General features: G+C 44.8%; 3 protein-coding genes across 4 annotated transcripts in view; all 3 read right to left on the bottom strand.

Moving 5' to 3' along the window:
- Positions 1 to 105: 105 nt before the first annotated feature.
- On the bottom strand, positions 106 to 5239 carry LOC6036775 (peroxisomal carnitine O-octanoyltransferase). The gene is made up of 3 exons (XM_001846719.2): positions 4588 to 5239; positions 945 to 1871; positions 106 to 887 (listed from the first exon to the last, which is right to left on the bottom strand). The coding sequence occupies exons 1-3, from the start codon at positions 4837 to 4839 to the stop codon at positions 210 to 212; spliced, it is 1857 nt and encodes a 618-aa protein (XP_001846771.2). The 5' UTR covers positions 4840 to 5239; the 3' UTR covers positions 106 to 209.
- A 118-nt stretch (positions 5240 to 5357) lies between these two features.
- LOC6036776 (60S ribosome subunit biogenesis protein NIP7 homolog) lies at positions 5358 to 6105 on the bottom strand. Its single transcript, XM_001846720.2, has 2 exons — positions 5936 to 6105; positions 5358 to 5883 (listed from the first exon to the last, which is right to left on the bottom strand). Exons 1-2 carry the CDS (start codon positions 5989 to 5991, stop codon positions 5397 to 5399), a joined length of 543 nt encoding a protein of 180 aa, XP_001846772.1. The 5' UTR covers positions 5992 to 6105; the 3' UTR covers positions 5358 to 5396.
- Positions 6106 to 6852: 747 nt separating this feature from the next.
- LOC6036777 (sodium-independent sulfate anion transporter) overlaps positions 6853 to 14850 on the bottom strand; it is a 32690-nt gene continuing 24692 nt past the window's right edge. The window contains exons 1-9 of one of the 2 annotated variants that reach the window (XM_038257689.1): positions 11629 to 11888; positions 9596 to 9759; positions 9343 to 9478; positions 9178 to 9286; positions 8697 to 9110; positions 8275 to 8629; positions 7913 to 8215; positions 7708 to 7853; positions 6853 to 7652 (exon numbers count right to left, since the gene is read on the bottom strand). In XM_038257689.1, coding sequence (XP_038113617.1) covers positions 7296 to 7652; positions 7708 to 7853; positions 7913 to 8215; positions 8275 to 8629; positions 8697 to 9110; positions 9178 to 9286; positions 9343 to 9478; positions 9596 to 9719 — 1944 coding nt within the window. In that variant the 5' untranslated portion in view covers positions 9720 to 9759; positions 11629 to 11888 and the 3' untranslated portion in view covers positions 6853 to 7295. Of the gene's footprint in view, positions 7653 to 7707; positions 7854 to 7912; positions 8216 to 8274; positions 8630 to 8696; positions 9111 to 9177; positions 9287 to 9342; positions 9479 to 9595; positions 9760 to 11628; positions 11889 to 14850 lie in introns of those variants that run through there. The other variant, XM_038257681.1, reaches the window with a different exon arrangement.

Below are 14850 nucleotides of genomic sequence, written 5' to 3'. Positions count from 1 at the left end.
TAAATCAGCTGCATCAGGCCTGATTTATGTCTGTTTGCATTGCAAAATAGACCCCAACCCCCCAGCCGAAACCACCAATTAAGGGAAATTTAACTCGGAGTCGGATGCAATCTAAAAAGGATCATTTCACCGATTTATTTACATAACACAACAATGGTCATCAACATAATAAGCACCTAATACCGTTTTTAGAATCAATTTAAAACAGATTAAAGCTTCGTCCCGACATCAGCATCCATGACGGTCCGAATATCTTCCAACGCTCGATGGAATTCTGCCTGCAACTTCCGACAGCTGGTCACCTCGGAGTCTTTGTAGGCCGTAAAGATGGACCAGATATTCTCGCCAAGCATCGTGTAAAAGCATCCATAGCCGTCCATACACATCGGCGCCACAAAGCCACAGTTGATCGTGAACCCAAGCGTACTTGTAGACAGGATAAAGTTCCCTCCTCCGCCACTCTTACTGTACAGCGGATCGTCGTAAAACTCAGGAATCGGCAGCCCCTGATCGTACGCCATACACCACAGCCCAAACAGATGCCGATCAACGCCATTTCCCTTCCTAGCTTCGTTCATCAACTCCGTCTGGCGATTGGCCGCCGTCCGGAACAGTTTCGCTTTCGTGCCAGCCGGCTCCTTCGAACTTCCCATAGCCTCGATAAAGTTAACCGAATCTACGCTGCACGACCGGCACGTCTCCGTACGACCCTTGTAGTACTGACGCATCATGGCCGTTTCGTACGTCGGAGCAAACGTCCCGTGCAGGCGGTAGTACGCCAACAGCAGAGCCGTCTGGATCCACGAATCTGGATGGATCTTCTTCGACTTCATGTACTCCTTGCCGTACCCGTTGAACTGATCGACCGTGACGCAGACGCTGTTTTGCTGGAAAGAAACACAAAATAAAAACAACAACAGATCTACCAACCCTACTCCGCTTACCAACTTGTGCGCAACCTCCGTCATCCGCTCGATCTCCCCCCGTATCTCGTCGTCCAGATCAAACACCAGCTCCACCGGCTTCACCAGCCGCTTCGGCGGAATGCTCCAGTCCGGCATCCCGTCCTCAAAGATGCTCAACATTGCGTACAAACTCATCGAGATCGAGATCGTCCCGTCGTAGCACGAGTGCTCGCCCATGCAGCCCATCTTTCCGTTCTTGAAGCAAACCGTCGTCGCGCTTTTGTCCGCCCACTTGGAATGCATATCGCCGATCAAGGTCCGCGTAGCGACCTCCGAATAGTCCGACGGTTCGTTTGTATCCATCGAAAACATCGATATCGAACTCTCGATATCTCTCATAACTTCCGCGTTCCTCTCCGACAGCTCGATCAAATGACTTCGATTACGGGCCCACGTAGTCCGGTCGTCATTACTCAGCAACGGAACTCCGCTTATACTCGTGTCCTCACTGTCTACCTTGTGCTGAATCTGCTGAAAGTACAGCAAAAAGTCCTGCGGACTCAAGATCTCCCCATCTTCATGCAGTCCCTCGATCTTGAACATCCTTCCCTTGTAGATCACCAGCAGGTGCGACGGACACGGCCCCTCCTTCTCCGTTTTAAAGTAGCTTACGATCTTATCCATCTCCAGCCCCGGAGCACGAACCGTATTAAACAGCCTCTTATACAAATCCGACGAAAAGAGAATCTTCTTATCGCTGCTCGCGATCGGACGCAACGTTTCCGTCCGGAGCAGCTTCCAAAATTGCATGTTGATCGTACAGCAAATCGCCGCACTCTTCAGAAAGTTCTCCGGAACATCCTCCAACCCGACGGTCTCCAGCAGCAGCGGGCTCGCCATTACGCAGTACGGGATCAAGGGCATCCGCAAGGTCAGATACGCGTAATCCTCCCACCATGTTGCGACCTGTAACGAGACAATGCGTTATCATGCAGTCATCCATCATCCGGGACAGCGTTTCGCCAGTATAAATTACAGGTAGCGATTCCCAAAACATCTATTCAACCCAGAACCATGAAGATCTTCGCAGCTTCCCTAGCGATCGCAATCGTGCTTGCCATCGCTCAGGCCGACCCCATCACCGTTTCGGGTAACACGATCGGAGACCTGGTCAGCGTAAACGTCAACATCAAGGCGGACATTCGCAACGACGTTCATCAGCATTTCGGAAGTGCAGGCACCACTGGAGCAGACCTAGCCAACGTCTGGGATCGTATTCAGGAAGTCGTCGGAAAGCTGCCACTGGCGCCATCTCCACAAGTCGAAGGTGAATCCGCAGAAGAAGCTGCGCCTGAAAACGCTCCAGTCGATAGCAACAAGGTAGTCGAGCAGCTGTTTGGAATGCTCTCCGGGAATCCATCAATTTGGGAGAAGTTGAAGCCACTGATGAACCATTTACCGAATGTTAATGAGGATGCCGCCAAAAACTAAACCCATTATTTGAATAAATCAGTTCATATTTCAAATTGACAGCTTTATTTTTCTTAAAACATCCCTTTTACAAAGGTTCCGGATCAAACTTGCCATTCAGCAAGTCATCCACGTAATCCAGCGCATCGCGCAGCTTCTCCCTCAGCTCATCCTTGTTGGCCTCGATTCGTTCTACCAGTTCCTCCGAAAGCTGCACCGATCCGTCGTTTTCCAGAATGTAATAAACCGTATCCTCCAGCAGTTCCCACGGGATAGCGTCGTACGTACGATCGATCATGTACTCAACGGCAAGGTAAATCTTCTGACGAAGGTCGTCGTCCAACTCGATCAGGTCTTCAAATACCTCGAACTCGTAGTCCAGCAGTCGCTTCATGCCGTCCTTGTAAGCGACCTTGCTTTCCTCCAACAAGACCAAGATCTCATCGCTAAAGGCGAACGATCCACCGTTCTTCAGCACTTCCTTGGTAATCTCCTCCATCAGCTGGAACGGAGTCAGATCCAGCAGCGTTCCAACGCTGTAATCCAGGTACAGTCGAATCTTCTCCAGAATCACCTCGGGCAAATCCTCTCCACCGGTGATGATCTGCTCCTGGGCATCCATCAGGTTTTGCTTCAGCTCGACGCGCTTCTCATCCAGCTTAGCGCGCAGCTCGGGGGTAAAGTTGAACGCTCCGTCATTCTCCAGAATCTCGTGCACGATCTCCTGAACCAGTTCCGCCGGGTAGGTACGCTCAACGGTACGGTAGATTTCCACGATCGAATCGAATGCCAAGTCTAGCGTTTCCTGAGACACGGAACGAACGACACGTTTCGGAAATCCAAAAGGACTTGCACTGGACAGAGCCACCAGGGCCAACACGAATACTAGACTCGACTTCATCTTGGAGAACAGCGCAGGGATTGGGACTGACTGACCGTTCGAGGCTATTGGGCCAATTTATAACGGCCGAAGATTCCATCTTATCTTGTCATTTGAATAGGACGTCCGTTGATCTGATGAGAAGCAGTTTCGAAAGATGATTTCCTGAATTCTGCTATCTATTGAGCAGGTGATTTTTTTTCTGACTAGGTGACTCAGACGTTACAAAATCAAGCACCTGTTTTAATGGAACAAAGTCCTATCACTAACAAGTTCATTTAACGATACCAAACAAACTTATCGATACTAGTTCGACAATCAGTTGTTACGATATTGAACACTTCTTAGATAAAAATACACCTTCAAGAATCATCAAGTCAGTCTGTGCCGAGTCTAAACAGAATGAAAGTGTTTTTAGTATTCTGCGTAACAATCGTTAGTTCAGTTCGAGGAGACGCTGATTCCACGTTGTTGGTGGATCTAATCCACGAGACATTGCCAGACGAGATTCGGGATCAGCTCGTACATGAGCTACAACATCACGGACCAAATTTTGACCTCTCTGATGAGCTTCATGACAAAATCCGCAAACATGTGACCTTAGTGAAATCGTTGGTTCCTACCCAACATGCGATCGACAATTTCCTGTCCAACTTTCCGGACAGCAAACATCCCGAAGCAACGAGCATCATTCAGGAGGCACTCATTCTCGGAATATCGGAAAGTATGACAACGAAACCAACGGAAAGTGCGAATCCCAACCGAAGGCAACTCATCAGTCCCCATCGTTTGCAGCAAATTCTGCCCGATCGACTGCAGCGTGACATCCTAGAAGAGCTTTTTCTGAAAGGTGGTCTGGAGCACATGTCCCCGGAACTACGCCGCAAAGTGCACGACGAAATGCAACGTGTCCGCGAGAACTATGTTCTCCCTCCGGCTGCCAAGATAGAGCAGTTTTTGCAGCATTTTCCACCGTCGTTACGGGATGAGCTGCGACAAATTTTGGAACAAACGCAAGCGAGTGGAAGACTTCCCGCAGCAGATGAGGAATTGCGTCTAAAGGTAGCTGGATATATGGAGGAATCATATGTTTCCAGAACGAAAACACGTAAACCTAAAAGTGACGACTCAGTTCTGAGTGTAGAAAATTTGGATTGTGTTTTCGACATGCTGCCCAACACCATCAGAAATGAGCTGCAACAGATTGTAGCATCGAGAGATGTACACATTGTTCCAGCAACAGTTGATAAGATAAAGCTTCAATTAGAAGACTACTTGCGAAAACAGATACCGATGGACAAACAAAGCTAATTTTGGAATAAATCAACTCACCCAGTTCTTCTCGTGTTTCGCCTTTTCCTCCAGCAGGGCATGCAGTTTGCCCCCGATTCCGGTACGAAACTCTTCGATAACTTTCTTCGAAGCTTCCAGCTCTTCCGCGGTTCCGAACGGCTTCAGCGACTCGAGGTACCGTTTCAGGGTGTGTTCCAGTTTTGGGAGCGGCAGTGCCGGCAACGAATCATCGTAGCAGAATGTTGTCTCCTTGCTTCCCTCAGGAAGGTGATAAATGCCGTCCCGGTTCATCCCGAGGTTAACGCTCCAGCTATACTTTGTCGACTGTTGTATCGTCTACGGTTGGCACTACTTCGACATGAACTCACGGCTCGACTCAAGTGCTCGATGGACTTTGGAACTGACCCACAAAAAGCTCTGGCTGTTGGTTCTCTTTTTTTATTGCAGCTCCAGTGATTGGATTCGATTGGCTGGATGACTAGTTGTTTTCGTTCTGCGAAGTTTGTTTTTGCTGCTTGCAGCGCAAGACGGTGCTATTCATCGGTGGTTCAGTGGCAGAATGCCTCGACAGTCACTTACAAAGTGGATTTTTTCGATAACAAGTTTTGAGTTAATTTACCTGCCTCACACGGCCGAGTTAACAAACTGCTTTGAATAACTGGACTGTGCGTGCGTGTTCAAAAACCAAAACAAACTGGCACTGTCAGATTCATCTACCTACACAAGCGCGCCTACTGCGATGAACACGAATGTTCACTACAGTAGAGGCCCAAAATGAAAACCGCTTCAAATTTCAGAATGAAAAGACGTTTTTTAGCGAAACTTAAATATTTATTCAAACTTCTCCCTCAAATCAACGATTCCTCGTTTCGAATGTACTCCCCGATGTCCGCCTGGTGGAAGCACACCGTCACCAGTGGGTCGGCCAGTTTGCAGTCCGCCGTCGATTTGGCCGCAACGCCGAAGCCGAGCGGAATGTCGTTCATGGACATCACGACCACCCCCTGGTACATGGGCGTATTTTCCGTGATCCGTCCCATACCGGTCTTGTTGATGTGATTTCCGTACAGGAATTGCTGCTCGGTGGACGGTTTGGCCCAGATTTTGTACTGTGCGTACGGCGCCAGATAGCTGAGCGCCGTGACGTGCAGGATGAACTTGTTGCCCTTGGTGAACTTGCCGATGCAGGTTCCGGCGGACACCAGCTGGTGCTTCTTGAGGCCCTCCGCCAGCTTCAGGATCTTCTCCGACATGTAGTAGACGCGCATGTTCATCTCCCGGAAGCAGTACGTGCCGTCGGCGCGGTCAATCAGCAGCTTCACGTTTGGCCCAATGCTGAAAGATCGAACATGATTAAAATACGAAATAACCTAGTTTCTTCACTTACTATTTGGACAGCTTCTCAAAGAGAATTTTGGTCTTTTCCTCCGACAGGCGTTTCATTTTGAAATATTTGTTTATTACACTAAAAACTCAAATTAAACTCAGATTTTACTTCTTGCTCGGATTATCGCAACCGCCTGGTCCGAGGTGCACGTTGTTTATGTTGATCAACACACAAGTGCGCACGTGCTTGACAGAACAACACACCAATACACGCGTAACAAAAAACATGTGCGCGGCGAAATGCGCAGGGCTGCTTCGAACGAGGGGTGTTTTGGCGCGAACATTTCGCGCGACCCTTGGTTGAGTTATTTTGGGTGACGTTTGAAATAAAAATAAGCAGCAATAAACAATAGAGCTTTATGACGCTTCGCGTACGCACACTAGCGCACCATTTGGTTCTGCTGGCTGACAAAATTTGACCTTACTTCATTTTCGTGTACGTACACGCAATACATACGCACGTAAAATGCTCTATAAGGAATTATGAAACGCCTTTTTTGGTTTGTCCGATGTCAAACTTGCTTATAAATTAACCGTGCAATAATAACCCAAGAAAAGGCTGTGATTCCGTTTAAGTGTGTGAATGACAGTCAATGAAAAAAGAGGCCTGTTTATGTTAAGGCCAGCTGGATGGAAACATTTCCGTAGTAACAGTTCAATAGGGCGAATCTGCGTTTGTAAACAAGCAGTCTATCCCCCTCTTACATGACGTGAACTGTCACTTGAACAAAAGGGATAGACTGCTTGTTTACAAATGCAGATTCGCCCTATTGAACTGTTACTACGGATTTTGGAAATGCAATTTTTCAAAAGTGACGATTCAATGTTGTCAACAATACACGATAAAATTAAACTTCTTTTTAATATTAAGCGAAATTTTTTTTTTAAACCAAAAAATATCGTAAAATTAAACACATGTTTTAAAACGTATCGCCTTATCACAGTTATTTATTCATCAATAGCAAATATAATACATATCATAAGTTAAAACATGTTTAAGTGTCTTCATACCATGCATGCTGCTTCAGTGAAAATCCTTAATTAATAAATTATGGCCGGAATGTTACAAACGTTCGTGCAATTTAAAACCTATGGAAATTTTGAGGATTCCGCAAAAAAAAACGAACTAACAGTGTCGATGGCCAAACATTAATTCTAAGAAGTAAGGTTTTCTTTGAAATTGTCTTCGATTAGGTTACGGAGAGTAAAATCATGCTCGTTGTAATTGTTAATAAATACACATCGCTCGGCCGTCGGTGAAATAGGATTAACGGTAACGCGTTCGTAATACCTCGAGGCGCCCAGCAATTAGGCCCTAATACTGTCGGCAACTCACATACTCCCAGGTCGTTCCCTGGACTTTAAGCACTTAGCACCTGCTTCGGCTTGTACGCACGCTCCTTCAGTAGCTCATCCAGATGCTCCTCTCGGTAATACACGACAAAGTCCACCGGCGAAAGACCCTCGAACACGGCGCACACGCTCGGCTTCAGGTTGTAGAAAAACAGCGGCTGATCCCGCTTGGTAAAGTCCGCCGTAATACTGTCGATGACGGTGGCCGCCGTGTAGTCGGCGCCGTACACGTGCGAACAGTCGATCACAACGGGGAGCGACTGCCGGATCGAGTGCTTCGTGACGAGGTTCCGCACGTAGTCTACCGACGGGAAGATCAGGCAGCGATCGGGCGTGATGATGAGGTACTCGGTTCCACCGGGACTCTGTTGGGGAATTTGAGGTTAGGTTTGTGAGGGTAAAGAAGCTAGGGACGCTTACCGTTAACCGTTCTACGGAAATCTTTGGTCTAGCCGCGTGGTACAGGATAAAGATAACGTTCAAGCCGACTCCAACGAGAATTCCCATCTCCAGAGGAAGCGCCAAGCAGGCAATGAACGTGCTGAGTCCAGGAATCAAGTCGCTCTCTGGAAGAAAACATTGTTTAGTCATCGTATGGCCGCCATCTTGGAAAAATGTAACTCACTCTTGGTTCGCCACATGGGTTTGACGACCTTGACTTCGACCATGAAAACGACCGCCGCGATGATGATCGCCGCAAGCGACGCCTTCGGGATGTACGAGAAGTACGGCGTGAAGAACATCAGCGAAAGCACCACCAGGGCACCGGTGTAGATGTTACCCATGGGAGTCCTCACTCCTGACGCATTGTTTACGGCGCTACGGCTCAGCGATCCCGTTCCGGGGAAGCCTTGCACGAAGGAGTTTGCGATGTTGGCGACTCCGATGGCAATCAGTTCCTGGGTGGCGTCCACCGGTTTGCCGTTGGCTAGAATGAAGGGGAAAAATTAGTGCAAATTCACCACTTGGGTTCTGGTTATAACTCACAGAACGCCTTGCAGATGGCGATGTTCTCCATAAGTGCGATCAGCGGAACCACGATCAAACCGGATCCCAGTCCGGAGACGATCTCCGAAAATGACTCGGCCCGTCCACTGGAGTTCTCGTTGGCGGTCAGCGAAAATAAGGGCGCCTGGAAGGACGGCATGCCCGGTGGAATCTCGCCGATCAGTTTGAACGGAGCCTGTGCCGACGACTGGAACACGTACCCGATGGCGCCGCAAACCACCACCAGGATCGCGTTACGGGACGTCCCGATCAGCCACATGAATTTGTTGATGATCCGGTGCTTGCGCGACTTGAGCGTGTCCTCTTCGGGGCCCACCTTCAGTCCTGCTACAATCTACGAAAGAGACGCCATTTTGTGGTTAATCAGTGTCGCCATCTATTGCCGACTAGCGGAAACTTACCCTCATAATTAGTAGCACAGCGATGCAGGTGAGTCCCAGCACCGTGTCCCACGCTCGAATGTTGTGAATGTCGGCAAAGATGGCCTGCCAGATCTCCAAGAACGTAGTTCCCTTCGCCGAGATACCCAGCACGTCTTTAATTTGCGAAGTTACGATGATCAGCGAAACCGCAGACGTAAATCCGGAAGAAACCGGACCCGAAACGAAGTCCACCAAGAAGCCCAACCCGAAAAGACCCATCAACAGCTCGATGATCCCCGTCAGTAAGCACAGCAGAATCGACTTGGCAACATTGCCCCGCGCCGTCTGGTACGTCAGCAGAGCCGAAATGGCCGTCGGACCCATCGGAACGTCCTTGCAACTGCCGAGGAAGATGTACACGATGCACCCGAGGAAGGAACCGTAGAGACCGTACTGCGTAAAACGAGACAAAGATCAAGGTCAAGTCGAAAAACCACACCCACTCTTCCAAACAACTCACCGCTGCGGGAAGCCCAGCAATGCCGGAATACGCGAGGGCCTGAGGAATTACGGTTAGGCCGACGGTGATTCCCGCCACTAAATCCCCGACCGCGTCCGACGAGTTGTAGCTGTGGAAATTCGAGCCGGTTACACTTGAAACGAGTTTCGTTTAGCAAACACTCACTTGGGTAGCCACCGCGAAATTGGCAACCGTTTGTGGAGCATCTTTCTCGTGCAGGCACTTTTGACCTTTCGCTGGCACCACTGGTTCACCTGCTCCATGCGATTCTCCGAGGAGATTTTCTTCCCGCTTGCGGACACTACAACGAAAAATTATTTTTTGAAAAAGTCTGTTTCACTGGCAACACTGGTGTAATTTTTTTTTCAAGAGAGGCAACACTTGTAGTGATTTAAGGTTTATCCTGTCAAATACTTACGGATAAACTCGTTCGAACCCGTCAAACCGCCGTGCGGTTCCCCGTTGGGCATCGTTATGTCCAGCGAGGAGCAGTTCATCCCCTCGTTGACGTACGAACCGTCCGGACTAATTTGAGTCCTCATGGTTTTCGGAAGACCGCGACCACGCGTCGTCAGTTAGAATCTGAAATTGATCGCAAAAAAATAATAATAATAAAATTATCACAAGTCCTATTGTCATGGGACATTTGCACATATTTAGCAGCCAGTTGGGAACCATTTAGCGCGTTCCCCGTGGTGAGTCGTGTGGAACAAACAATCCATAGCGATTCATAGCGAGTCAGTCTGGTTCTGGTCAAAGCTGGGCTTTTTATTCGCTAACCAGATGGGCAAACTTGAGTGGCGAATTATTACGCGGGTGGGCAAGCGGCGGCGATTGTCTTATTCATTTCGCAGACTTTTTGTAAACATGGTCAAAGTGTATCCTTGTTCGATTGTCTAATAAGAAAGGCAAATAACGTCAAGGCAGATGTTAGGAAAGTTGAATTTTTTTGTATGACCTCAACTTTTAGTTGGCCGTTAAATTGATAGTTAATGATTAAAAAAGTTTCACGTCCGTTTGTCTCTGGTAAAATTAAGTAAAGACATAATGGATTAGGGAGCATTCTTTTATTACTGAACGCAAAAAATGAATTTTTGGTACCCTTTCCCCCTCCCTCTCAAAACAAAATTTCCATACAAATTTAAAAAAAAATTATGACACGTAACACGGCTCAATAATCAAAGAATTTCTATAGAAGTTCGCTATGATTTTAACATTTCTTGACTTTTTTTTATTAGGTCCTATAAACATATGAAAGACAGTAGCCTACACAGAAAAAAAATCATGGTAATATTACATCTGGGAAGGGGTACATCTTTTATGTCAGAAAAAAGGTGTAATTTTACCTCTGGAAATGTGTAATTTTACCACTTTTCTGGTGTAATGTCACTTTTTCAGTCTAAATTGAGGTAAAATTACATCATAAAAGAGGTAATATTCAACCTTCCAAAATTAAAGCTTCCAAATTTACATTATTTTTTTCTGTGTATAGGACCTTTTCAAAAACAACTCTGGATTTTTTCTTTTGTTTTTTTTTCATGTAATTTTGAATCATCTCTCATCTCATCTCTCAAAATATACAGAGCGGATTAGCTCATTCGAATGAACGAATCCGAATTCATTAATTGGAACGACTGACAGCTGTCAAAAGCTTGAAACAACGTGTTCGGAAATTGTCGAACAGGAACGCCAGCATATGTTGAACAACTGGTTTAAATTCAAATACGTTCGAACTAGTGGGCATTCGAATGAGCGAAATTTGAATTACCGAATTCACTCTGTACTTTATTTTTCATTGAAGCCACTATAACTGAAAATTTAATGTTTTCCACAAAATTTCATGTAACGGAAAGTATTCCGTTTGTTTACAAACTCAAACATAAACGTTGAACAATATTTAGATTTTTTTTTGAAAAGGTCCTATGAACTATTGTGTTTCATATCTGGAGTTTTTTTTTTTTTTTTTGAAGAGGTCCAATAAACCAAATTTCCAAAGTTTTTGCTTTTTGGGTGTTTTTGAAACCACCTTAAGTCAGGGGTATTAAAAAACACCCAAAAAGCAAAAACGGAAAATTCGGATAATTGGACCTTTTCAAAAAAAAACTCCAGATATGTTTATAGGACCAATTCAAATAAAAAAATCTAAAAATATTCTTAGTAGTTTGAAATCAACTGTACAGGTTATCACTATCACTATCAATTTTAAAACTAAACAATTGATAAAAAAAAATCTGGAAAAATCTCTTAAAAATTAAGAAGAAACAACAAAGTGCTAAAAACACTATAAAAATGATGCAATTCATAAAAAAGAAGCTAAAATTTTCTAGGGCAAAAGAGCTCGAAACGATGTGAAAAACAAATAAGTAAAGGCTGAAGCTAGTTAGTTGAAAATATGTATCTACTTATAATTACTTTCAACCGATTTTCTAACAAAATGATTCATCAACATACCTCTTAATCAATATTTACAACACAAAAAAAAATCGCCAAATTTCCTCAATTCACTTCACTGCAGCACAGTTTAACAATCACTGTTTACAGTCCAGTAGATACGTTGAAAACTGTTTCGAAAACAACAACAGCACAGCTGATTCTCAAAAATCAAACCACAAAACAAAATTTGTTCTTCCACAATTTTCACCGGTCCGTTGATCACACGACCTGTTCCGATGCCAGCCCAGCTGAAACTGCGCAAACAGAGCCATTTTTGCGCGACTGATATCGGGGAGCTTAGTCTCTTTTTCCGAGCCTCGCGCTCTCAGCTCAACTCAGCTGTTTCTGTGAACAACCAGGCCCATTGACAGCTCCTCTGACGATCTGTTGAGTTGATCAGAGATCACCGTTTCGTTCGCGCAGAACTTCTTGAGAGAGGAGAGAGCTGAGTGGATTAACCGCCGCAGCAGAATTTTCAAATTTCTCAGGTCTTTTCCACCTCAACTGGAAGTCGGACAAGCCGGCTGGTTAACCTTGTAGTGTCGATCTTTATTTATTGATTTTCATTAAACGATTTGTAATTTTGTGTGATGTTTTTTTAAACGCATTATTAACCGCTTTTCTTCTTTTTAAGAAGAACCTAATTTAAAAATTGAAAAATCGTCACTTTGAGGGTTCATAGATTGACGGAAGATCAAGATCTGATCTATCTGTACCACTCTGAGGGGTAAATCTACGGGGTCGTCCCCCCACATGGGGATTCCTCAATAAGAAAAGTCCCAAGACTGTTGTCGTTTCGAAACCGGCTTGACCTGGAATCCCCTGGCAGTCTGTGGGCAGGCAGTCCAAAGTGCGTAATTCACCGGCCCAAACCAGATTTGACCAGCAAGTTAGCATGCACGGGATTACCCAAACATGGCCGCAGCACGTGATGAGCACGCCGATTAGGGTCGTAAAATTTGTTTACGTTCGCGGTGCGATGTTTCTAAACATCGCAGAATTAGTCACTGAAGGCAAACAGATTTGGCAGATCTCAAGGTGGCTCGTAAAAGTTGAAGTAAAAAAAAATGACAGATACACGTTTACGAAAAACAGTAGACAATAAAGCGAAATGGAATTGCTTTAAGATTTTTGTCTCAAACTTTCATGTTTGCTTGTCTGTGATAATGTTTGACACGTCAAAGTGGTTATCAGTGCCAATTCCCAGTGACGAAATGACGAAAGAGAGCAGAACTTTTGCGAAATGGACTTGACCTTTTGGCTTTTTGTTTGATAGAGCCCTATCTAAGAGTTGAAAACGTGTCTTTTCGGAGGTTGGGTTGATGCTAGAAAAGAAGATTAGCCAGTCTTTCGTCAATTGGGTACTAAAGTCCTATGTAAATTTTTATGTACAACGGTAAAAAACACGATTAAAAACCATTTCTGATCACTTTTTTTCATTTTAATGCGAATTTTTTTTTTTTTGACAAGACAACATTTTTTCGATGGATCAACTATGGTCCCCTTGGAACGAGCTGTCAAGTAGGAGCTTTTCTGTCAAGAAGGACCGCGAGGTTAATTTTTCAAAATTGATTTAAAAATCCATTTTAAACTCTATGTGGTCGTACAAAGGGTCATTGTACTCACAAAAATAAGCTTTATCGCTGTAAACAATAATATCAGAAGTCCAAGCTTCATTTTAGGACCCAATTATCTAATGGACCTTAATGTTTCTGGTTGTTCTAATTTTACTTAAAGTGATAGGATTTCAATTTACAGCAATCTTGGCTTCCATTTTTTCAATATATTTTTGCTCAAAAATAATCTATTGACATTGAGAGATTTTGAATAATTGATCAACTGACACTTTCACCACTTTACATATGGAACCTACTTTTTGCGTCAACACACTAAATTTTGCTGAGATATTTCAACAAGCTAACTAACAAACAAATACAGACAAACAGACGTAAATCATTGAACATTTACCAAAATTCCACTAATCGCTTCTCACTAGAGCCAACTAATTGCGGTCGAAAAAAATGCAAATCAAGCAACTGTCAAACGCAAGAAAATGAGCTGAGGTGAATTTAACCTTTACCGTGGTGAGTTTCCGATCGTTCAAAAGAACCGTTGAATTTTAATCGCACACTTTTGGTACGTTCGTTTGATGGCAAGTTCCACACTGAGTGCCGCACTCAGAGCTGTCAAAATGTTTCTTTGAAGAAACTCGCGCTAGTTTCGCCGCCATCTTGGAGCTGAAACTCTAGTGCCGCACTCGATATATTTTTCAGTTTCATGCGAGTTCCACGCACACTGACAAATGACATTCGATTGAACCCAAACTGGCACCGACGAGTGCGGAACTCAGTGCCGCACCGGCTTTTCAAACGAACGTACCATTTGTTTTGTTTTTACACGTGTCGTCAAACAACTGACAAACTAAACACCTTCACGCAAAACTTTTGCAGTCAAAACAACTTTTCTTATTTTGCATACAATTAATTTGAATAATTAGGATATTACAAACGTTTCCACTTGCAAAAAAAATCCCACAATTTCTTGCTAAAGCTCTCAGTTACTTATCAAGCCAGATGCGTAACAAGTGAAGTGTAAATTTCCACAATACTTACAAGTGGAATAAAACAACTGATTTGATTGCGATAGTGCCGATCCCGATCTGATTCATCGCGAAAGCCGCAGTTTACCTCAAATAATTCATAAATCGTTGACACCAGAATTGACGCGCGATTCGCTCGAATTTGCGTGAGAATTTTATCACAAAGTGTTCGGCTAAGGTAACATCTAGGCCCCGCAACAGAGTGTTATGTAACGACGTTGCATGCCCGTACCGTAATAATTCTAACAAATAAAATTATCGCTCGATTGTATGCCAACGGACTCAATTAGGCGCTCAGAAGTCCCGAATGAATTAAGATTCTCGCGACTGATTTCAAAGTTGCACAGCAACTGCGCTGGCGATTTATTTAAGACTTCGATCGTGAATATTACGAGAATAATTTCTTTTGATGTTCTCAGATTCGCCAATTAAGTAACTTCAAATCGCACACCCGGCTAATCAAGGGTTAGCTCTAGAGTACTGACGACCCGAGCAAAGCGATACCGCATGATCAATCTCGCGATCTTAACATGCTACCTGAGCAGGCAAAAACAATTGAGATTGCTCGTGTGATAGGCCAGATTAATAAAAGCTTACAACGGTGAAATCTTGGAGAACCCTTAGATTGTTCTGGATGCAAC

Source organism: Culex quinquefasciatus, chromosome 1 (assembly GCF_015732765.1).
Source record: "Culex quinquefasciatus strain JHB chromosome 1, VPISU_Cqui_1.0_pri_paternal, whole genome shotgun sequence".
Lineage (NCBI taxonomy): Eukaryota > Metazoa > Arthropoda > Insecta > Diptera > Culicidae > Culex > Culex quinquefasciatus.
This window is presented reverse-complemented; position numbering and strand designations above follow the sequence as displayed.